Genomic DNA, 24,108 nt, shown 5'->3' on the forward strand with positions numbered 1-24,108 from the left:
AGGAAATAAATAATAACTTTATTATTGCCTCTAGGGCATATTTCCTTCAAGTAGTACATCGCAGAAACCGGTTTCTGTGACATCTAAACCAATTAGTGAGGAAGTTAATGATGATGATCATAGAACTTCAGATCAAGTTGCTACTGAACCTCGTAGATCAAACAGAGTAAGATCTGCACCAGAGTGGTACGGTAATCCTATTCTGGAAGTCATGCTACTAGATCATGATGAACCTACGAGCTATGAAGAAGCGATGGTGAGCCCAGATTCCGCAAAATGGCTTGAAGCCATGAAATCGGAGATGGGATCCATGTATGAGAACAAAGTGTGGACTTTGGTTGACTTGCCCGATGATCGGCAAGCAATTGAGAATAAATGGATCTTCAAGAAGAAGACTGACGCTGACGGTAATGTTACTGTCTACAAAGCTCGACTTGTTGCAAAAGGGTTTCGACAAGTTCAAGGGATTGACTACGATGAGATCTTCTCACCCGTAGCGATGCTTAAGTCTGTCCGAATCATGTTAGCAATTGCCGCATTTTATGATTATGAAATTTGGCAAATGGATGTCAAAACTGCATTCCTGAATGGATTTCTAGAAGAAGAGTTGTATATGATGCAACCAGAAGGTTTTGTTGATCCAAAGGGAGCTAAAAAAGTGTGCAAGCTCCAGCGATCCATTTATGGACTGGTGCAAGCCTCTCGGAGTTGGAATAAACGCTTTGATAGTGTGATCAAAGCATTTGGTTTTATACAGACTTTTGGAGAAGCCTGTATTTACAAGAAAGTGAGTGGGAGCTCTGTAGCATTTCTGATATTATATGTGGATGACATATTACTGATTGGAAATGATATAGAATTTCTGGATAGCATAAAGGGATACTTGAATAAGAGTTTTTCAATGAAAGACCTTGGTGAAGCTGCTTACATATTGGGCATTAAGATCTATAGAGATAGATCAAGACGCTTAATTGGACTTTCACAAAGCACCTACCTTGACAAAGTTTTGAAGAAGTTCAAAATGGATCAAGCAAGGAAAGGGTTCTTGCCTGTGTTACAAGGTGTGAAGTTGAGTAAGACTCAATGCCCGACAACTGCAGAAGATAGAGAGAAAATGAAAGATGTTCCCTATGCTTCAGCCATAGGCTCTATCATGTATGCAATGCTGTGTACCAGACCTGATGTGTGCCTTGCTATAAGTCTAGCAGGGAGGTACCAAAGTAATCCAGGAGTGGATCACTGGACAGCGGTCAAGAACATCCTGAAGTACCTGAAAAGGACTAAGGATATGTTTCTCGTATATGGAGGTGACAAAGAGCTCATCGTAAATGGTTACGTTGATGCAAGCTTTGACACTGATCCGGACGATTCTAAATCGCAAACCGGATACGTGTTTACATTAAACGGTGGAGCTGTCAGTTGGTGCAGTTCTAAACAAAGCGTCGTGGCGGGATCTACGTGTGAAGCGTAATACATAGCTGCTTCGGAAGCAGCAAATGAAGGAGTCTGGATGAAGGAGTTCATATCCGATCTAGGTGTCATACCTAGTGCATCGGGTCCAATGAAAATCTTTTGTGACAATACTGGAGCAATTGCCTTAGCGAAGGAATCCAGATTTCACAAGAGAACCAAGCACATCAAGAGACGCTTCAATTCCATCCGGGATCTAGTCCAGGTGGGAGACATAGAAATTTGCAAGATACATACGGATCTGAATGTTGTAGACCCGTTGACTAAGCATCTTCCACGAGCAAAACATGATCAGCACCAAGGCTCCATGGGTGTTAGAATCATCACTGTGTAATCTAGATTATTGACTCTAGTGCAAGTGGGAGACTGAAGGAAATATGCCCTAAAGGCAATAATAAAGTTATTATTTATTTCCTTATATCATGATAAATGTTTATTATTCATGCTAGAATTGTATTAACCGGAAACATAATACATGTGTGAATACATAAACAAACAGAGTGTCACTAGTATGCCTCTACTTGACTAGCTCGTTAATCAAAGATGGTTATGTTTCCTAACCATGAACAAAGAGTTGTTATTTGATTAACGGGATCACATCATTAGGTGAATGATCTGATTGACATGACCCATTCCATTAGCTTAGCACCCGATCGTTTAGTATGTTGCTATTGCTTTCTTCATGACTTATACATGTTCCTATGACTATGAGATTATGCAACTCCCGTTTACCAGAGGACCACTTTGTGTGCTACCAAACGTCACAACGTAACTGGGTGATTATAAAGGTGCTCTACAGGTGTCTCCAAAGGTACATGTTGGGTTGGCGTATTTCGAGATTAGGATTTGTCAATCCGATTGTCGGAGAGGTATCTCTGGGCCCTCTCGGTAATGCACATCACATAAGCCTTGCAAGCATTGCAACTAATGAGTTAGTTGTGAGATGATGTATTACAGAACGAGTAAACAGACTTGCCGGTAACAAGATTGAACTAGGTATTGGATACCGACGATCGAATCTCGGGCAAGTAACATACCGATGACAAAGGGAACAACGTATGTTGTTATGCGGTCTGACCGATAAAGATCTTCGTAGAATATGTAGGAACCAATATGAGCATCCAATTTCCGCTATTGGTTATTGACCGGAGACGTGTCTCGGTCATGTCTACATTGTTCTCGAACCGTAGGGTCCGCACGCTTAACGTTACGATGATAGTTTCATTATGAGTTTATGTGTTTTGATGTACCGAAGGTTGTTCGGAGTCCCGGATGTGATCATGGACATGACGAGGAGTCTCGAAATGGTCGAGACATAAAGATCGATATATTGGAAGCCTATATTTGGATATCAGAATCGTTCCGGGTGAAATCGGCATTTTACCGGAGTACCGGGGGGTTACCGGAACCCCCTGGGGGGTTATTGGGCCTACATGGGCCTTAAGGGAGAAGAGGAAAGGAGGCAAGAGGTGGCCGCGCGCCCCTCCCCTTCCTAGTCCGAATAGGACAAGGGAAGGGGGCGGTGCCCCCCCTTTCCTTTCCCTCTTCCTCCTCTTTCCCCCTTCTCCTTCTCCAACTAGGAAAGAAGGGAGTCCTAGTCCCGGTGGGAGTAGGACTCCCCCTTGGCGTGCCCTCCTTGGCTGGCCGCCCCCTCCCCTTGGCTCCTTTATATACGGGGGCGGGGGGGCACCCTAGAACACACAAGTTCATTTTCGTGATCGTTCCTTAGCCGTGTGCGGTGCCCCCCTCCACCATATTCCACCTCAATCATATTGTAGCGGTGCTTAGGCGAAGCCCTGCGACGGTTGAACATCAAGATCGTCACCACGCCGTCGTGCTGACGGAACTCCTCCCTGAAGCTTTGCTGGATCGGAGCCCGGGGAGCGTCATCGAGCTGAACGTGTGCCAAGAACTCGGAGGTGCCGGACTAACGGTGCTTGGATCGGTTGGACCGGGAAGACGTATGACTACTTCCTCTATGTTGCGTCAACGCTTCCACTTCGGTCTACGAGGGTACATAGACAACACTCTCCCCTCTCGTTGCTATGCATCACCATGATCTTGCGTGTGCGTATGAAATTTTTTGAAATTACTACGTTCCCCAACAATATCATATTATGATTGTTTTGAGAAAATGTTGTCATCCGAGATTTAGTATTATGGCTCGCTAGTTGATTATGCTATTGATATGAGTAATTATGAGACCTGAGAATTATTGCAAATGTGGTTAGTTATAATCTTTGCTGAAAACTTGAATGCTGGCTTGACATATTTATAACAACAAGAGCAAACAGATTTTGTAAAAGTTTTTCTTTATTTTTCAGTTTGTCAACTGAATTGCTTGAGGACAAGCAAGGGTTTAAGCTTGGGGGAGTTGATACATCTCCGTCGTATCCACTTTTCCAAACACTTTTGCCCTTGTTTTGGACTCTAACTTGTATGATTTGAATGGAACTAACCCGGACTGACGCTGTTTTCAGCAGAATTGCCATGATGTTGTTTTATGTGCAGAAAACAAAAGTTCTCGGAGTGACCTGAAACTCCACGGAATATCTTCCAATAAATAATAAAAAATCCTTGCCAAAGATGAAGACCAGGGGGCCCACACCCTGTCCACGAGGGTGGGGGGCGCCCCCCTAGGGCGCGCCCCCTACCTCGTGGGCCCCCTGGAGACTTTCCGACGCCAACTCCAACTCTATATATTTGCTTTCGGGGAGAAAAAAATAGAGGAGAAGAAATCATCACGTTTTACGATACGGAGCCGCCGCCAAGCCCTAAAACCTCTCGGGAGGGCTGATCTAGAGTCCGTTCAGGGCTCCGGAGAGGGGGATTCGTCGCTGTCGTCATCATCAACCATCCTCCATCACCAATTTCAAGATGCTCACTGCCGTGCGTGAGTAATTCCATCGTAGGCTTGCTGGACGGTGATGGGTTGGATGAGATTTATCATGTAATCGAGTTAGTTTTGTTAGGGTTTGATCCCTAGTATCCACTATGTTCTGAGATTGATGTTGCTATGACTTTGCTATGCTTAATGCTTGTCACTAGGGCCCGAGTGCCATGATTTCAGATCTGAACCTATTATGTTTTCATGAATATATGTGAGTTCTTGATCCTATCTTGCAAGTCTATAGTCACCTACTATGTGTTATGATCCGGCAACCCCGAAGTGATAATAATCGGGACCACTCCCGATGATGACCATAGTTTGAGGAGTTCATGTATTCACTATGTGCTAATGCTTTGTTCTGGTTCTCTATTAAAAGGAGGCCTTAATATCCCTTAGTTTCCATTAGGACCCGCTGCAACGGGAGGGTAGGACAAAAGATGGCATGCAAGTTCTTTTCCATAAGCACGTATGACTATTCGGAATACATGCCTACATTACATTGATGAATTGGAGCTAGTTCTGTGTCACCCTATGTTATGACTGTTACATGATGAACCGCATCCGGCATAATAATCCATCACTGATCCGATGCCTACGAGATTTCCATATACTGGTTTACGCTTATTTACTTTTCCGTTGCTATTGTTACAATCACTACAAAACACCAAAAATATTACTTTGCTTTCATTACTCTTTTTGTTACTGTTACCACCACTATCATATTACTTTGCTACTAAACACTTTGCTGCAGATACTAAGTTTCCAGGTGTGGTTGAATTGACAACTCAGTTGCTAATACTTGAGAATATTCTTTGGCTCCCCTTGTGTCGAATCAATAAATTTGGGTTGAATACTCTACCCTCGAAAGCTGTTGCGATCCCCTATACTTGTGGGTTATCATGGTCCCGATTATTGTCACTTCGGGGTTGCCGGATCATAACACATAGTAAGTGACTATAGACTTGCAAGATAGGATCAAGAACACACATATATTCATGAAAACATAATAGGTTCAGATCTGAAATCATGGCACTCGGGCCCTACTGACAAGCATTAAGCATAGCAAAGTCATAGCAACATCAATCTCAGAACATAGTGGATACTAGGGATCAAACCCTAACAAAACTAACTCGATTACATGATAGATCTCATCCAACCCATCACCGTCCAGCAAGCCTACGATGGAATTACTCACGCACGGCGGTGAGCATCATGAAATTGGTGATGGAGGATGGTTGATGATGACAATGGCGATGAATCCCCCTCTTCGGAGCCCCGAACGGACTCCAGATCAGCCCTCCCGAGAGGTTTTAGGGCTTGGCGGCGGCTCCATATCGTAAAACGTGATGATTTCTTCTCCTCTATTTTTTTCTCCCCAAAAGCAAATATATAGAGTTGGAGTTGGAGTCGGAGGAGCTCCAGGGGGCCCAGGAGGTAGGGGCGTGCCCTAGGGGGAGGGCGCGCCCCCACCCTCGTGGACAGGGTGTGGGCACCCTGGTCTTCATCTTTTGCAACGATTTTTTATTATTTCCAAATAGACGTTCCGTGGAGTTTCAGGTCATTCCGAGAACTTTTGTTTCTGCACATAAATAACACCATGGCAATTCTGCTGAAAACAGCGTCAGTCCGGGTTAGTTACATTCAAATCATGCAAGTTAGAGTCCAAAACAAGGGCAAAAGTGTTTGGAAAAGTAGATACGACGGGGACGTATCAACTCCCCAAGCTTAAACCTTTGCTTGTCCTCAAGCAATTCAGTTGACAAACCGAAAGTGATAAAGAAAAACTTTTACAAACTCTGTTTGCTCTTGTTGTTGTAAATATGTAAAGCCAGCATTCAAGTTTTCAGCAAAGATTATGACTAACCACATTTGCAATAACTCTCCGGTCTCATGTTTACTCATATCAATAGCATAATCAACTAGCGAGCGATAATAATAAATCTCGGATGACAATAGTTTCTCAAAACAATCATAATATGATATAACAGGATGGTATCTTGCTAGCCCTTTCTGAGACCGCAAAACATAAATGCAGAGCACCTTTAAAGATCAAGGACTGACTAGACATTGTAATTTATGGTAAAAGAGATCCAATCATAGTCATACCCAATATAAATTAATAATAATGAATGCAAATGACAGCTGTGCTCTCCAGCTAGTGCTTTTAATAAGAGGGTGATGACTCAACATGAAAGTAAATAGATAGGCCCTTCGCAGAGGGAAGCAGGGATTTGTAGAGGTGCCAGAGCTCGGTTTTGAAATAGAGATAAATAATATTTTGAGCGGTATACCTTCATTGTCAACATAACAACTAAGAGATGGCGATATCTTCCATGCTACACACATTATAGGCGGTTCCCAAATAGAATGGTAAAGTTTATACTCCCCTCCACCAACAAGCATCAATCCATGACTTGCTCGAAACAACGAGTGTCTCCAACTAGCAACAGTCCCAGGGGGAGTTTTGTTTGCAATTATTTTGATTTAGTTTGCATAAAGCATGGGACTGGGCATCCCGGAGACCAACCGTTTTCTCGTGAATGAGGAGCGGAGTCCACTCCTCTTGAGAATAACCCGCCTAACATGGAAGATAAGGGCAGCCCTAGTTGATACATGAGCTATTTGAGCATACAAAACAGAATGTTTATTTGAAGGTTTAGAGTTTGGCACATACAAATTTACTTGGAACGGCAGGTAGATACCGCATATAGGAAGGTATAGTGGACTCATATGGAATAACTTTGGGGTTTAAGGGATTGGATGCACAAGCATTATTCCCGCTTAGTACAAGTGAAGGATAGCAAAAGACTGGGAAGCGACCAACTAGAGAGCGACAACAGTCATGAACATGCATTGAAATTAATAAACATTGGATGCAAGCATGAGTAGGATATAATCCACCATGAACATAAATAGCGTGAAGGCTATGTTGATTTGTTTCAACTACATGTGTGAACATGTGCCAAGTCAAGTCACTCAAATCATTCAAAGGAGGATACCACCCCATCATACCACATCATAAGCATTTTAATAGCATGTTGGCACGCATGGTAAACTATTATAACTCATAGCTAATCAAGCATGGCATAAGCAACTATGATCTCTAATTGTCATTGCAAACATGTTTATTCATAATAAGCTGAATCAAGAATGATGAACTCATCATATATACAAAAACAAGAGAGTCGAGTTCATACCAGTTTTTCTCATCTCAGTCTGTCCATCATATATCATCATAATCACCTTTCACTTGCACGACCGAACGATGTGAATAATAATAAGAGTGCACGTGCATTGGACTAAGCTGAAATCTGCGAGCATTCAATAAACAGGAGAAGACAAGGCAATATGGGCTCTTGGTTAAATCAACAATAATGCATATAAGATCCACTTCAACAATTTAATCATGATCTTCTCCTATCGACCCCCAAAGAAAAGAAAAGAAAAGAAACTATTTACACGGGAAAGCTCCCAACAAGCAAAAGAAGAACGGGAAATATTTTTGTTTTTTCTTTTAATTATTACTACTACAGCAAGAAAAGTAAACTAACTAAAAGCTATTACTAATTTTTTTTGGTTTTTCTTAAAGTTTATCAAACACACAAGAAGAAAGCAAGAAAAAGAAAATAAACTAACATGGATATTACAGTGAAAGAGTATGAGCATTGAAGCAATGAGTGTGTAAACATAAATGTAATGTCGGTGGGAAATACGTACTCCCCCAAGCTTAGGCTTTTGGCCTAAGTTGGAACATTGCCAAGGATGGCCTGGCGGATACCCGTAGTTGTAGTTGGGGTCGTACTGAGATGCAGCGTTTATAGCCTCCTGAGCTGCAGTGTGGTGCCTCCGCCCTCCTCTCGTACTCATCTGCCTCCTCTCTGGTAATAACATATCTTCCTTTTGCCGGATAATCAAAGAAGGTAGGAGCAGGGAGAGTAATACGGACAGCACGCCATTTGTCAAAGATTAGTCGATACTGGAGAGGTGATTCATTCCTCTCGACAAACTGGTGATAGACCATAGAATTATAGTCTAAATAAGTAGGAGGCAACTCCATATCATCCTCACGAACATCCACATCAAGAAAATCAGCTAAGCGGGTTGCATATATTCCTCCAAAGAAGTCTCCATTAAATCTATTATGATGCAACCTACGTGCAACAATGGCTCCCATATTATAAGTTTGGTCTCCTAACACAACACTCCTAAGAATACTGAGATCAGGGACACACATGTGACATACTTCATCTTTACCATTTATGCACCTACCTATGAAGAGAGCAAAATAATGTATAGCAGGAAAGTGAATGCTCCCTATGGTAGCTTGTGCTATATCTCTAGATTCCCCTACAGTTATACCAGCAAGAAAGTCTCTAAATTCAGATTTCGGGGATCACTAACACTACCCCATTGTGGAAGTTTGCAAGCAGAAGTAAAATCCTCTAAGTCCATGGTATAAGATTTTTCATAAAGATCAAACATGACCGTTGGAGAATTACGTGAAGATGAAAGTTCAAACCTCCTCACAAATGAACTAGTGAGTTGATGGTACTGGGGCATTTGTCTGCCTCAAAGCTCACAAGATCGGAGTTACGCAAATATGCATTAAATTCTTCCTTGATTCCCGCTCGATCCATAAAATTTTCTGAGGGCCACTCACAAGGCCGCACTGGAGCGTCCCTTGGTGGCTCCTCGTTAGCATCACACATTGCAACCTTGGGTCCTTGCTTCCTTGAAGAACCACCTTGGAACATTTTCCTAAGCATATTTCTTCTTTTGTAAAATTTCTGAAATTTTTAGTAACTTCAAACAAAAGTGAACCAACTTCAATAAAATTGATAGCAACTACTCCTACAAGTGCCTAGAGCTTATATCAAGCATTAGAACTACTTGGAACCATATAAATTTGACATGCAAGCTCAAGAACATGGTCACCTAGGCAGCACAAATTTGCAATGAATAAAGCACTAGAACAAAAACTAATTGGACCAATGGAGGAGTCACATACCAAGGAACAATCCCCCCAAGCAGTTTTGTGAAAGGTGCTTTGAGCAAGGAGATCGAAAATCACAGCAAAGTGAGCTAGAACTCGTGCTTGAGCTGGATATTGGTGTTTGTGGGAGGAAGAAGGACTGTGTGGGTGCAGGAATAAGTGGAGGAGGGCCACCATGGGCCCACGAGGCAGGGGGCGCGCCCTCCACCCTCGTGGCCAGGTGGTTGAGCCCCCTGTTGTGTTCTCAGTTCCAGAAATCCTCAAATATTCTAGAAAAAATCATATTTCATTTTCATGGCATTTGGAGAACTTTTATTTTCAGGGTATTTTTATATTGCACGGATAAATCAGAAAACAGACAGAAAAATACTTTTTTTACTTTATTTCAACTAAATAACAGAAAGTAGAGAGAAGGTACAGAAGGTTGTGCCTTCTAGTTTCATCCATCTCATGCTCATCAAAAGGAATCCACTAACAAGGTTGATCAAGTCTTGTTAACAAACTCATTCTGAATAACATGGAACCGAAGAAATTTCAAATAACACTATGTTACCTCAACGGGGACATGCACATCCCCTATAATAAGAATATCATATTTCTTCTTGACAGTAGGAAGAGGAAATTCAAAACCTCCAAAAATAATCGATGGAAATTTTCCAATAGAGTTGATACTATAAACTTGAGGTTGTTTCCTTGGAAAGTGTACCATATGCTCATTACCATTAACATGAAAAGTGACATTGCCTTTGTTGCAATCAACAACAGCCCCTGCAGTATTCAAAAAAGGTCTTCCAAGAATAATAGACATACTATCGTCGTCGGGAATATCAAGAATAACAAAGTCCGTTAAAATAGTAACGTTTGCAACCACGACAGGCACATCCTCACAAATACCGACAGGTATAGCCGTTGATTTATCAGCCATTTGCAAAGATATTTCAGTAGGTGTCAACTTATTTAAATCGAGTCTACGATATAAAGAGAGAGGCATAACACTAACACCGGCTCCAAGATCACATAAAGCAGTTTTAACATAGTTTCTTTTAATGGAGCAAGGTATAGTAGGTACTCCTGGATCTCCAAGTTTCTTTGGTATTCCGCCCTTAAAAGTATAATTAGCAAGCATGGTGGAAATTTCAGCTTCCGGTATTTTTCTTTTATTTGTAACAATATCTTTCATATACTTAGCATAAGGATTCATTTTGAGCATATCAGTTAATCGCATACGCAAAAAGATAGGTCTAATCATTTCAGCGAAGCGCTCAAAATCCTCATCATCCTTTTTCTTGGATGGTTTGGGAGGAAAAGGCATGGGTTTCTGAACCCATGGTTCTCTTTCTTTACCATGTTTCCTAGCAACAAAGTCTCTCTTATCATAACGTTGATTCTTTGATTGTGGGTTATCAAGATCAATAGCAGGTTCAATTTCTATATCATTATCATTACTAGGTTGAGCATCATCATGAACATCATCATTAACATTTTCACTAGGTTCATGTTCATTACCAGATTGTGTTTCAGCATCAGAAATAGATATATCATTTGGATTATCAGGTGTTTCAGCAATAGGTTCACTAGAAGTTTGCAAAGTCCTATCATTTTTCTTTTTCTTCCTTTTAGAGGAACTAGGTGCATCAATATTGTTTCTCTAAGAATCTTGCTCAATTCTCTTACGGTGGCCTTCAGGATACGAAGGTTCCTGAGTCATTCTACCAGTTCTAGTAGCCACTCTAACAGCATAATCATTTTTCTTACTATTCATTTCATTGAGCAAATCATTTTGAGCTTTAAGTACTTGTTCTACTTGAGTGGTAACCATAGAACCATGTTTGCTAACGAGTTTAAGTTCACCTCTAACATTAGACATATAATCACCCAAGTGTTTAATCATATAAGCATTTTGTTTTAATTGTCTACCAAAATAAGCATTGAAATCTTCTTGCTTAACCATAAAGTTATCAAAATCATCCAAGCATTGGCTAGCAATTTTAGTAGGAGGGATTTCAGCTTTATCATATCTATAGAGAGAATTTACCTTTACTACCTGTGTCGGGTTATCAAGACCATGAGGTTCTTCAATAGGTAATAGATTAAGATCATATGTTTCTTCAACAGGCGGTAGATTAAGACCATGTATTTCTTCAATAGGAGGTAAATTCTTAACATCTTCAGGACTGAGAAATAGAACACCTCTCTTCTACGGAGTTGGTTTAGGAATAGGCTCAGGAATTGGCTCAGGAGGAGTCCAATTATTTTCATTTGTCAACATATTATTCAATAGAATTTCAGCTTCATCCGGTGTTCTTTCCCTGAAAATAGAACCAGCATAACTATCTAGGTAATCTCTGGAAGCATCGGTTAGTCCATTATAGAAGATATCAAGTATTTCATTTTTCTTAAGAGGATGACCAGGCAAAGCATTAAGTAACTTGAGAAGCCTCCCCCAAGCTTGTGGGAGACTCTCTTCTTCAATTTGCACAAAGTTGTATATTTCCTTTAAAGCAGCTTGTTTCTTATGAGCAGGGAAATATTTAGCAGAGAAGTAGTAAATCATATCCTGGGGACTACGCACACAACCAGGATCAAGAGAGTTAAACCATGTCTTAGCATCACCCTTTACTGAGAACGGAAATATTTTAAGGATATAAAAGTAGCGAGATCTCTCATCATTAGTGAACAAGGTGGCTATATCATTTAATTTAGTAAGATGTGCCACAATAGTTTCAGGTTCATAGCCATAAAAAGGATCAGATTCAACCAAAGTAATTATATCAGGATCAACAGAGAATTCATAATCCTTATCGGTAGCACAGATAAATGAAGTTGCAAAAGCAGGGTCAAGTCTCATTCTATCATTAAGAGATTGCTTATTCCATTTAGCTAATAACCTCTTGAGTTCGTAACTATCTTTGCAAGCTAAAATAGCTGCAGAAGCTTCTTTATCAAAAATATAACCTTCAGGAATAACAGGCATATCTTCATCATCAATTTCATCAATAATATCAGTTTCAATAGTTTCTTTCTCTCTAGCCCTAGCAATTTGTTCATCAAGATATTCACTAAGGGGCACAGTAGTATCAAGCATAGGAGTAGTTTCATCATAAGTATCATGCATAGCAGAAGTGGCATCATCAATATTCGAGGGTCGTGATAACCCACAAGTATAGGGGATCGCAACAGTTTTCGAGGGTAGAGTATTCAACCCAAATTTATTGTTTCGACACAACGGGAGCCAAAGAATATTCTCAAGTATTAGCAGTTGAGTTGTTAATTCAACCACGCCTGGATAACTTAATATCTGCAGCAAAGTATTTAGTAGCAAAGTAATATGATAGTAGTGGTAACAGTAACAAAAGTAACGGAAGAAAATGTAATATTTTTGGTGTTTTGTAGTGATTGTAACAGTAGCAACGGGAAAGTAAATAAGCGAGGAACAATATAGGAAAAGCTTGTAGGCATTGGATCGGTGATGGAAAATTATGCCGGATGCACATTCATCATGTAACAGTCATAACATACGGTGACACAGAACTAGCTCCAATTCATCAATGTAATGTAGGCATGTATTCCGAATATAGTCATACGTGCTTATGGAAAAGAACTTGCATGACATCTTTTGTCCTACCCTCCCGTGGCAGCGGGGTCCTAATGGAAACTAAGGGATGTTAAGGCCTCCTTTTAATAGAGAACCGGAACAAAGCATTAGCACATAGTGAATACATGAACTCCTCAAACTATGGTCATCACCGGGAGTGGTCCCGATTATTGTCACTTCGGGGTTGCCGGATCATAACACATAGTAGGTGACTATAGACTTGCAAGATAGGATCAAGAACACACATATATTCATGAAAACATAATAGGTTCAGATCTGAAATCATGGCACTCGGGCCCTAGTGACAAGCATTAAGCATAGCAAAGTCATAGCAACATCAATCTCAGAACATAGTGGATACTAGGGATCAAACCCTAACAAAACTAACTCGATTACATGATAGATCTCATCCAACCCATCACCGTCGAGCAAGCCTACGATGGAATTACTCACACACGGCGGTGAGCATCATGAAATTGGTGATGGAGGATGGTTGATGATGACGAAGGCGACGAATCCCCCTCTCCGGAGCCCCGAACGGACTCCAGATCAGCCCTCCCGAGATGTTTTAGGGCTTGGCGGCGGCTCCGTATCGTAAAACGTGATGATTTCTTCTCCTCTATTTTTTTTCTCCCGGAAGCAAATATATAGAGTTGGAGTTGGCGTCGGAGGAGCTCCAGGGGGCCCATGAGGTAGGGGGCGCGCCCTAGGGGGGAGGGCGCGCCCCCACCCTCGTGGACAGGGTGTGGGCCCCCTGGTCTTCATCTTTTGCAACGATTTTTTATTATTTCCAAATAGACGTTCCGTGGAGTTTCAGGTCATTCCGAGAACTTTTGTTTCTGCACATAAATAACACCATGGCAATTCTGCCGAAAACAGCGTCAGTCCGGGTTGGTTCCATTCAAATCATGCAAGTTAGAGTCCAAAACAAGGGCAAAAGTGTTTGGAAAAGTAGATACAACGAAGACGTATCAACCCACAAAGGTGACACGTTCCCTATAGGAACCATGAGCATTCTTGAGAAAAGCTTATACCAAAACTTGTCCCAAATCAGACAAATTTTTTACCACGACATGTTGGTGCCATGTCAAGACACCATGCCAAGTTTCATGATTTTCAGGTGAGTTTTGGATTTACAGTAATTTAAAAACCAAGTTTCTCAATGTTTTTGGTTGAGGCACGACGCCCAGATGTTTGAAATTCATTCTCATTTCTTGCATGTGACCTAAACATTCACCCAAGGACACATATATGATTTTTCAACCAATTTTGGTGCACTGGAGCATGTGCATTTAGTTCAAAATCGAATTATGCACATTAAATGCATGGAAAACTCGATTGATGTATAAAAGGTCAAACGAACCCGAAACATTTCCAAATTTTAGCACGACACTCCTATTGGTCCATGTTGCTTCTATAAAAAAATCAAGGCAAGAAGAGGCTGCGTATGTCATTTTGCCCACAAAGGAGACACGTTCCCTATCGGAACCACGAGCCTTCTTGAGAGAAGCTTCCGTTTGCAAAAAGCTTATACCAAAACTTGCCCTAAATTGGACGAACTTTTTACCACAACATGTTGGTGCCATGTCAAGACACCATGCCAAGTTTCATGATTTTCAGGCGAGTTTTGGATTTACATGAATTTAAAAATCAAGTTCTCAATGTTTTCGGTTGAGCCACGACGCCAGATGTTTGAAATTCATTTCCATTTCTTGCATGGGACCTAAACATTCACTTAAGGACACACATATGATTTTTCAACTAACTTTGGTGCACTAGAGCATGTGCCTGTAGTTTAGATTTGAATTATGCACATTAAATGCCTAGAAAGTCAATTAATGTGTAGAAGGGCCAAACGAACTCGGAATTATCTAACTTTTAACACAACACTGCTACAGTTGCATGTTCACTGCTGATAAATGTTCTAGCAATTCAAACACCGTCTTTTCCCGCCGTAATCCCATTTTGTCTTCCAAATCAAAATTAAAAAACATGTACACCACAAACAATTTATTAGCAAGAATCGTGTGCAATGCAGTATAAAATATCTTGGGGCTCCCTCATGTATGACTTATGCCGGAAGCTTCATCGGCTACAGTCCACCGCCTGCGCGTCAACCACACTCCCGCGCCAGTTTTTCACTGCACCGAGCGATAGTAGTCACACAGTGAAGGCAAATAGGTAAAGCAGACAGGCAATGACTTCACGAAGACAACTATAAATAAAGAGAGGGAGACGATAGAACCGGTCGCTTGGCGAAGATAAGGATTTGTTGGACCAGTTCTAGTTGCTGTGACAACTGTACGTCTGGTTAGGGAGGCTAAGATTCAACTTAGAAGACTGTGTCTTCACCTTATTCCCCTTGAGCTAAGGACACCCAGTCCTCGCCCAATCACTCTGGTAAGTCTTCAAGGTAGACTTTCAAACCTTCACAGACTTCGTTCACCGACGATCCACAATGACTCTTGGATGCTCAGAACGCGACGCCTAACCGGCTGAAGGATTCACAGTCCTCAAGTATAACAAGTCTTCAGGTCACGTGGACAGAAAGACTTTAGTGATGCCTAACACTCTTTGGCTCTGGGTGTTTGGGCTTTGTCCTCGCAAGGATTTCTCTCTCTCAAAAGCTTCGGAGGTGGGTTGCTCTCAAACGACAAAAGCCGTGCACTAACTCTGAGCAGCCACCAGTTTATAGTGTAGGAAGTGGGCTATTTATAGCCACTAGGCAACCCGACCTGATTTGTCCGAAATGACCCTGGGTCACTAAGGAACTGACACGTGTTCCAACGGTCAGATTTCAAACATACGCGGCAGCTTGACTTGGGCTACAAGTAAAGCTGACTCATCCAGCTTTGGATAATATTTGCTCTCATTTCTTCGCTCGAAGACATAGGATTTGGTTGAGCATCACTTTAGTCACTCTGACTTTGTTCACTGGGACCCACTTAACAGTACGGTGGTTCCTACGACTCAACAAAGAAGAAAAGAAAACAACAAAACATCTAAGTCTTCGCGCTCCATAGTCTTCATGCAATGCCTTATCTTGTCATAGTCTTCAATGTGAATATCTTCACATACGACCATTGTCTTCAATATCTTCATACATTTTTAGGGGCCATCTCCGGTAGGTAAACCGAATCAATGAGGGACTACTACCTGTGTTATTCTGCAATTCTCACAAACACATTAGTCCCTCAACCAGGTTTGTCGTCAATACTCCAAAACCAACTAGGGGTGGCACTAGATTCCCTTACACATCTATTTCAATTTTTTAACCGAAAGTGACATGAACAATAATTAAAATATGATCAAAATTAGTGTACCAAACTTTTCCATTTTTAATAAACATTACTTCCATTTTTCTACAGTAATCTAAAGTATTAGTTTCACAATATCAATTTGGTAAGGGTGACAATATTGTTTCGTGTGGACGAATGTTTACAATAAATTCAAGGGAGCAAAAACTGGCCATACCACATTTAGAATGATTTTCTTTACTAAATCAGCCCCGTGAAAGTTCTATGCACTAATCACACTAGGCTGAAAATGATGCGATGTTGCAGAGCATATATAGGCAACTCTCCCTTAAGATTGACATGGGATACACACTCAACCATATAGTAATTACCTCCAAGCCATCACAACTTTTGTTCGGGAAATTGGGCAAAGGCAATGTGTAGTAAAAAAAACTAATTGTCAAGCTTAGGGGTTTAATGTAGTAATTTATGGAGGTGACATTGGACCAATAAAGAAAGTTAGCCGTGAGGCTAAATAGAGAGCCACCAATCCATGGTCCTTGCGGATGAGATATTGTTAAAACCATATTTGGAATGGCTACATACTTCGCATCGTGGTTGACCTCATAAAAAATTCAAGTTTCTCAAGGAAGAATAAAACAAAATTTTGAAGTAGCATTAAAATTTGCCCAGTAAAATAACAACTATATACTTAGCTAATGTAGCCAGACAAAGGCATCAGCAATGCATATACATAAATATATGCATTCTTGGACCATACATTTGATCTAAAGATATACTTTTTCACATGTACATATTTACACGTAATTGTTCTATACTATTCATTATCAGTAAAAAAATCTTCATTAGTTTTAACACATATTATGAATGCCCTAAATTAGCTAAATACATAGATTAAAAACGGATGATAGTATACAATATTTATTATAAAATATAAAAGATATTTACAAAGAAAGAGTGAATTCCAGTTTTTACCCCTAAGTTTAACATTTTTGACGCTAATTACCCCATTTAAGAGAATTTCATCCGGCATACCCCATTTAACAAAAGTGTTGCCACAAATTACCCTTTTCTACTTTTGTGAGTGTTCTGATCTATGGGCCCCGATTACCAGGTCCACGTGGCGTGCCACGTCGTCAGTTTTTTCCTTGGCGACTTTTCTACAGACTGAACCGATTCGCCAGCTTCTGCCGACCGGACCGGGCCGATGGCAAGCACACGCAGAGGCGGGTCCTCACCGATTTACAGGTCGCTTGAGTCTGATGCACCAGGATCCCATCCAATCCCGCCACACATATCTCGCTTGAGTCTGTTGCGCCACGATTGCCTCCAATCGCGGCACACATCGCTCACCTTCCTATCGCATGCACGATCGCCCAAGTCTAGCCTAGTCCGCTCGTCCTTCGTTCAGAGAGGGCAGGCCGAACGTAGGCAAGGAGCGTCAGGCGACACTTGTAGTTGATGTTGGTGATCGTCGGAGCAGGAAGCTACAACTGGTACGGTGATCTCCTCCCCTCTCATGCATGCTTGAATTCTCTGTTTTTCACACCCCGGTGGTTAGGCTTTTAGTTCTCTTGCAGTCCGTGATGCATCTTAGATGGGTTCGGGTCAGCTGTTTCTTGTTTTGAAGATCTGCGATGAGATGGCTGCACTTGACCACTGTGGCATATTATCACTGTGGAGAAGGTTTTCTGGATAAAATCCTGAAACCTGTATGTTTTTTCTTCAGTACTATCATAAAGCGACCTTAACTTTTTTCTTCAGTATTATCATAAACCAACAGTAAATTATGTATGCCTAGATGGATCGGATTAAAACATATGTATATATACGACTATGTGCTGAACTTGCAAACTCTGCATATGAGCATCTTCTTGTTGTGTGGCTTGTAAGACTGGATGCTATGATGGCTGCTTTATAATACAATGCAGGGTTGCTATGCTGTAGTTAAGCTGAACATGCTGAACTGCTATGTTCTCTTCTGTGACAATGAGTCTTTTGTAAATTCTGAATTTGAATGTATATATAGTCTATACTGAACATAATGAGCTTCATGTTACACATTCTTAGAGTATGTTGATGCATCGCTAATTCATGATTTCATTTTCTTGCGCAAATCAGATGGCAACTGAGATGTGGAGTGTTAGGTACATTTGTCATGTCCGTGGATACAGCAATCCAGAGCCAGAGATGATTGACAGGGATTTCATCAGTTATTTTGATATAAAGGAGAGGACAAAGGAGTTGGGTTTCAACAATTGGGACAACATTTATTATCAGAAGAAAGGGCCCAATGGAAACTCCATGGTTGAGTTAACAGACGATACAAGTGTTCTGAAGATGCTTGAGGAGGTTGAAGCTTATAAGGAGATTGATTTGCATGTTTTCAGGACCAAAACTCCATCTACACTTCCAGTTTCCAATAATGGTGCAGATTCTTACAAGCCAATAGTTGTGGTGCCCATTGAAGAGAATACTGAAGAGGAGGGTCAAAATGTGGAGTTACTTTCAGATGTGGAGTACAATGATCCAGCGGAATATTGGAAGGAGTTGAATGGGCAAGATTATGGAACTGACTCCAGTGATGAAGATTTTGATGTTGTTGCTGAAACAAACAAGTTGAGAGCCATGTATGCTAAGAAGAAGGAGAAGGAATTGGCAGAAAAAGGTGTATATTCAGAGGACGAATTTGAAGATTTATTTGATGTCACAGAAGGCTTAGATGGCATTGATCTTGATGAAATTGCTCTTCCTCAAACACAAATGGAGAAAGAGATGATTTTTGCAAAGGAAGAGGAAGCAAGAGAGAAAAAGGAAAAGGCAGATAAGAAGATGGCATTGGCAAAGAGAAGGGAGCAGAAGAAGAAATTAGTTGATGATGACTTTGAGCTTTCAGATCCTCCGAGTTCAGATGGTGGAAATGATCCTTTAGGAGAAGATACTGATGAAAATGAAGATTCACGTTCGATGGTTTTATTACAAGGGAGAAAAAGGAGAAGGCCCAAGAGGTTGTTAGACCCGAGAATGCAATTTGATGATACTTACCTTAATGATGCTGACAAGATGCCGGAACAACTTGTCAAAGGGATGTGTTTCAAAGATGTCAAAGAGTTTAGGGCAGCACTTAAGTCATTTCATATATTGCAAGGAAGAAGCTTTGCTTTTCTGAAGAACAAGATGGAAAAGGTGAAGGTGCGTTGCACAGAGCCAAATTGCACCTTTTATCTTTTTGCATCAAGGATAGCTGGTGAGCCCACTTTTATGATCAGAGAGGATGTCGAGCCACACTCATGTGGAATTAATAGAGAGGACGCTAGGCTGAATTCCAGATGGATAGCTTCTCATTATGAGGCTCAGTTCAGAGTTGATCCCAATTGGAAGCTTGATGCTTTCATGGGAGCTGTTAAGAGAGATTTTAATTTTGAAATAACAAAGAGGATGGCATATAGGGCTAAATCTTATGCCCAAAAGAAGGTTCTTGGGGATGAAGACAAGCAGTATCTTAGAATTAGAGACTACTTGCAGACATTGTTGAACAAAAATCCTGGAAGCGTCGCTATAGTTACCACTGAGCCAAATCTCGAGCCACATATCAATCCTAATCCTATGTTCAGTGGGCTGTTTGTGAGCTTTCATGCACAGATTCAAGGGTTTCTCTCCGGTTGTAGGCCATTTATTGGATTAGATGGTTGTTTTGTCAAGCTAGCTAATGGTGCGCAAGTTTTAGCTGCTTCTGCAAGAGATGGCAACAACAACATGTTTCCTCTAGCTTTTGGAGTGGTTAACATAGAGGACACTGACAATTGGACATGGTTTTTGCAAACACTGGAGTCAGCAATTGGACAGGGCGAGCAACATGGTGGATGGACAATCATGTCAGATAGGCAGAAGGTAATAACATATTTCTTATCTTTGTCATTTATATGTTAAATTTAGTTTGCGTGTTGTAACTGACAACTCTGCCATTTATTTGTCATAGGGATTACTTTCAGCAGTCACAAAGATTTTTCCACATTGCGAACATAGATTTTGCAAAAGACATGTCCTTGCAAACTTCTCCAGAGCTGGATTCAGAGATGAAATCTACAAGGAATACTTTGATAAGGTTGTTTATGCATGCACTTTGAGCAAGTACAATATTTCCATGGACAACTTGAAGGCTTATGATGTAGAAGCTTGGAAGTGGGTTAGAGCAATACCCAAGGAGCACATTAGTAGGCATGCATTCAGAACAAGATCCAAGACTGATCTTGTTGTGAACAACCTCAGTGAGGTTTTCAACAAATACATCCTTGACTATAGAGACAAGCCAATTCGTACCATGATGGAGTTCATCAGGACTAGAGTTATGACTAGATTTTGTTTGAAAAGAAAAGGATGTGAGTCAGTGGGCTGGGATATCACACCTGTCATGAGTGAGAAATTAGAATCAGCTAAGAGCAAAGCAAGGTATTGCACAGCTCATCAATTTGGTGCTGGGCTTTGGCAAGTAAACTACACCGACAAGACCTATGAAATAAACCTGCTTAACAAGACTTGTGGTTGTTTCAGATTTCAGTTGTGTGGTGTTCCTTGTGAACATGCTTGTGCAGCTATATTTAGGGCTAAGGAAAGGCCTGAGAATTATGTTGATGATTTCTTCAAGTTGGAAACTTACAAGAAAGCATATGAACACATGATATACCCTGTTCCACATGAATCTGAGTGGATTAAGACATCAAGTCCAGACATTGAACCACCAGGTTACACTGTTCAACCAGGAAGGCCAAAGAAAAATAGAATAAAAGGGCCTGAGGAGAGTGGTCCTGCTTATGCAAGAGCAAGAAAAGGAACAGTGCAGTGCGGAAATTGCAAGGAACTTGGTCACAATGTCAAGGGCTGCGACAAGCCACTAAGAGCATATCTTGCTCTTAGGGTTAGAAAACATGTGGTAAGCGCTCTCCTTTCCTTTGGAAGCAATTACGCCGCCGGTACTAGATGCAATTATGTTACTAAATTGATGCAATATGTTACCAAATAACCGCCTTTTTTACTGTCTACAATGCAAGCCTTTGGCAACAAGAACACAGGGGAGCAATGCCAATCCACCACCTGCACCTAATCCAGAACCTAGAGGTACTCCAACAGCGGGTGCAACAACAACTAGTAGCGTGAGAGGAAAAGTAGCTGCAAAGAAGCCTAGAAGTTCAGCACCGGCAGCACGTACGACTACTCCCACTGCTGCTCCAACAGAATCTAGTAGGGGGAGAGGAAGAGGAGCATCCAAAGCATCTAAAGGTACTCCTAAAACATCAACTGGTAAGGGGAGAGGAAGAGGAGCACCTAAAGCATCTGTAGCTAAATTCCAGGTAAAATAATCACTTCTGGAATAAATGTAGCTAGCAGTAATTTTATTGTTATTTACATCACCTCATAATTTTCAGGTCCAAGAATCACAGGCATCATCATCAAGTGCTGCTGCAGTTGGGAGAGGAAGAGGGTCGGCTGGAAGTGGAAGGGCGGCTGCAGTTCAACCTGGTTATGTACAAAACAGAGCTTACGGAAGAAGTTCAAGTGGCAGAATGCACTCCTAGTTCACCATTGGTGCTAGTGCAGCTGCTAGAGATGATGGTGCTAGAGAGGAATAGCAATTATCTCATTTTCTAGCTTATATAGTTGAAAACTCATGTCTCATGTTTTGCTTTTGAACTCCCGCCATGTTTTGCTTTTTATCTCTGTGTCGTGTTGAACTCATGTGTCATGTTATCATGTTCCAAGAACTCATGTGTCATGGTGAACTCATATGCAGAGTTGAAATTGATGATGTTTACCTTTGTGTAATGGATCAGGAAAATGAATGTGGACAAAAGGCGTGGGTTCTGACAAAAATATTCTTCCTATTTATGCACAAGATCATGCTTTCAAAACTGATTATTTTATATGGTAGCTTACATCAGACTTATGCACATCGTTATGTCAAAACGGATTGCTATACATTGCTATTAAAACTGTCATTACAATGTACAGAAATACTAGTGAGGAAGCTCTTACTTCCTGCAGCTCTTACATACATGGTTTGACGAACAGAGGAATACATAAGCAACAGTACTAGTTTGAATTTCTTTCATCACATTGATATTTGTTCAATTTTTTTACATACTAGCATCACTAGGTCAATACAAACATCACTGGTTCCCTACTTTACATGTAACCACACTCCAGGCTCCGCCATCACCAACAGACTCGAAAGGCACATAAAGTGGATGTAGCTACATTCAGTCATGCACTTGTTGTCGAAGTACGTCGCATCAGCAGCAACAGTTGCAAACAGAAGCACGGCAACTAAAATGGCAAGCTCATTTTCCTTATGCACCAAGCTGAGCAACTTCAGAGTGCGAACCTCCTGCTCTGCTTGCAGCTCATCATTCTTTACGGCACTGGCTTCTATGTGATACATCAAACCAACCATCAAAGAATCACTAGAGGAGTTAACTGCACCCTGCATCAAGCGAGAACTATTCACACATACAGTAGGCCAACCATGTATGTACAGGGAGTCTAGTTCCATGGAGAAACAATTCAGAGGAAGGAAGAAATACCTGAACTTGCTGACAGTGACGGCCGGAGCAGGATAACGCGCCAGCATGGGACTACACGCTCGAGGCACGGCAGCCGCAAGCCGTTGTCGTCGCCGCCCTTCAACACCCTCCGCCACCGTCGCGGCCCTTCAGCACCGTCGCCACCGTCGCGGCCCTTAGGCACCCGTTGTCTCCGTCGCCGCCATTGAGCACCCCCAGTTGCCGTCGATGTCATTCAGCACCTGCAGCTGCCGTCGTTTCCCTTCAGCACCCGCTGCCGCCGTCGCCGCCGCCGCCGCCGTAATCGAATCCCTAACCCTAGGCGCGAGCGAGAGCGGTGCGTGCGGTAAGAAGCAGGCCGACCGGTGCGTGCGCTAGGCTAGACGTGAACGCGGTGCGGCCCTGGTCGAGGCGTCGAGCGTCGGTCGCGACGGTGCGTGCGGTTCAGCAATCCGGTCGAGCTCAGCAGCGCGGACTGGTTTCACATGAGGAAAAAACCCAGAAAACCGACGACGTGGCATGCCACGTGGACCTGGTAATCGGGACCCATGAATCAAAATGCTCACAAAAAATAGAAGAGGGTAAACCCTGGCAACACTTTTGTTAAATGGGGTATGCCGGATGAAATTCTTTTAAATGGGGTAATTAGCGTCAAAAATGTTAAACTTAGGGGTAAAAACTGGAATTCACTCTATATAGCTTGTAATATATGAAATTGTAAACTAAAAAATTCTAGCCGCGCAAATGCGCAAAACTGGGTCGCGATAGTGTTTGGTTCGCCACACTAGTCGAACCACTACGGGGACCCGGACCACTTGTGTGAAAAAAGTCGTGCTACAGTGGGATAGTGCCTGCTAATGGTCTCGCCTAGTCCGGGTCGTCTGTGTGCGTTGGCGTTGCCTCGCTAATTGACGCAATGAGTGACATAAATTACAACGTTGGCTTACTTCATGAGGCATTGAGGCTTGGGGTCAGCATGCCATGCCCGCCTCGGGCCATGTCCGGCTCGGGTAGTCGGCCTGGGTTGCCGGCCACATCGTACTGGCAGGGCATGAGAGCCTCATCGGTGGGTCCTGGTTGTATGACCCGCAGCATGGCAGCACGCCGTCGAGCCATGGTGGCATAGACCCGCCCTATTCAAGGACGATGCAATCAAAGTCACCCTCAAGCTGGTAGTCGGCAGGCACTTGCCACAGCAACAAGCGCGCATGGCCTCGCCACATCAGGCTTTGAAGACCGCGATACCACTCGCAGCTAGAAAGGAGATCTAACAACCGTTGAATAAAAGAATGAAGCATCACCCACATGTAATGCAGGTGTGTAATCCATCACCACTCGTCCAGAGG

The 24,108-nt window shown here is 42.0% G+C and overlaps 1 protein-coding gene and 1 long non-coding RNA gene across 2 annotated transcripts; one reads left to right on the forward strand and one right to left on the reverse strand.

Moving 5' to 3' along the window:
* Positions 1–17,524: 17,524 nt before the first annotated feature.
* Positions 17,525–22,055, forward strand: LOC119327976. Its single transcript, XM_037601027.1, has 5 exons — positions 17,525–17,701; positions 18,327–20,096; positions 20,185–21,135; positions 21,254–21,553; positions 21,629–22,055. The coding sequence occupies exons 2-5, from the start codon at positions 18,327–18,329 to the stop codon at positions 21,776–21,778; spliced, it is 3,171 nt and encodes a 1,056-aa protein (XP_037456924.1). The 5' UTR covers positions 17,525–17,701; the 3' UTR covers positions 21,779–22,055.
* A 100-nt stretch (positions 22,056–22,155) lies between these two features.
* On the reverse strand, positions 22,156–23,177 carry LOC119331315. Its single transcript, XR_005160446.1, has 2 exons — positions 22,784–23,177; positions 22,156–22,683 (listed from the first exon to the last, which is right to left on the reverse strand). It is a non-coding gene; the product is annotated as an uncharacterized LOC119331315 (long non-coding RNA).
* Between the last annotated feature and the right edge of the window lie 931 nt (positions 23,178–24,108).

Source organism: Triticum dicoccoides, chromosome 7A (assembly GCF_002162155.2).
Source record: "Triticum dicoccoides isolate Atlit2015 ecotype Zavitan chromosome 7A, WEW_v2.0, whole genome shotgun sequence".
Taxonomy (NCBI): Eukaryota; Viridiplantae; Streptophyta; class Magnoliopsida; order Poales; family Poaceae; genus Triticum; species Triticum dicoccoides.

Excerpts from the sequence above, each read along its gene's own strand:
- LOC119327976 (XM_037601027.1), top strand. The coding sequence starts at position 18,327 with ATGGCAACTGAGATGTGGAGTGTTAGGTACATTTGTCATGTCCGTGGA. Across the intron at positions 20,097-20,184 it reads TCATGTCAGATAGGCAGAAG|GGATTACTTTCAGCAGTCAC; the intron begins GTAATAACATAT and ends TATTTGTCATAG. Across the intron at positions 21,136-21,253 it reads TTAGGGTTAGAAAACATGTG|CCTTTGGCAACAAGAACACA; the intron begins GTAAGCGCTCTC and ends CTACAATGCAAG.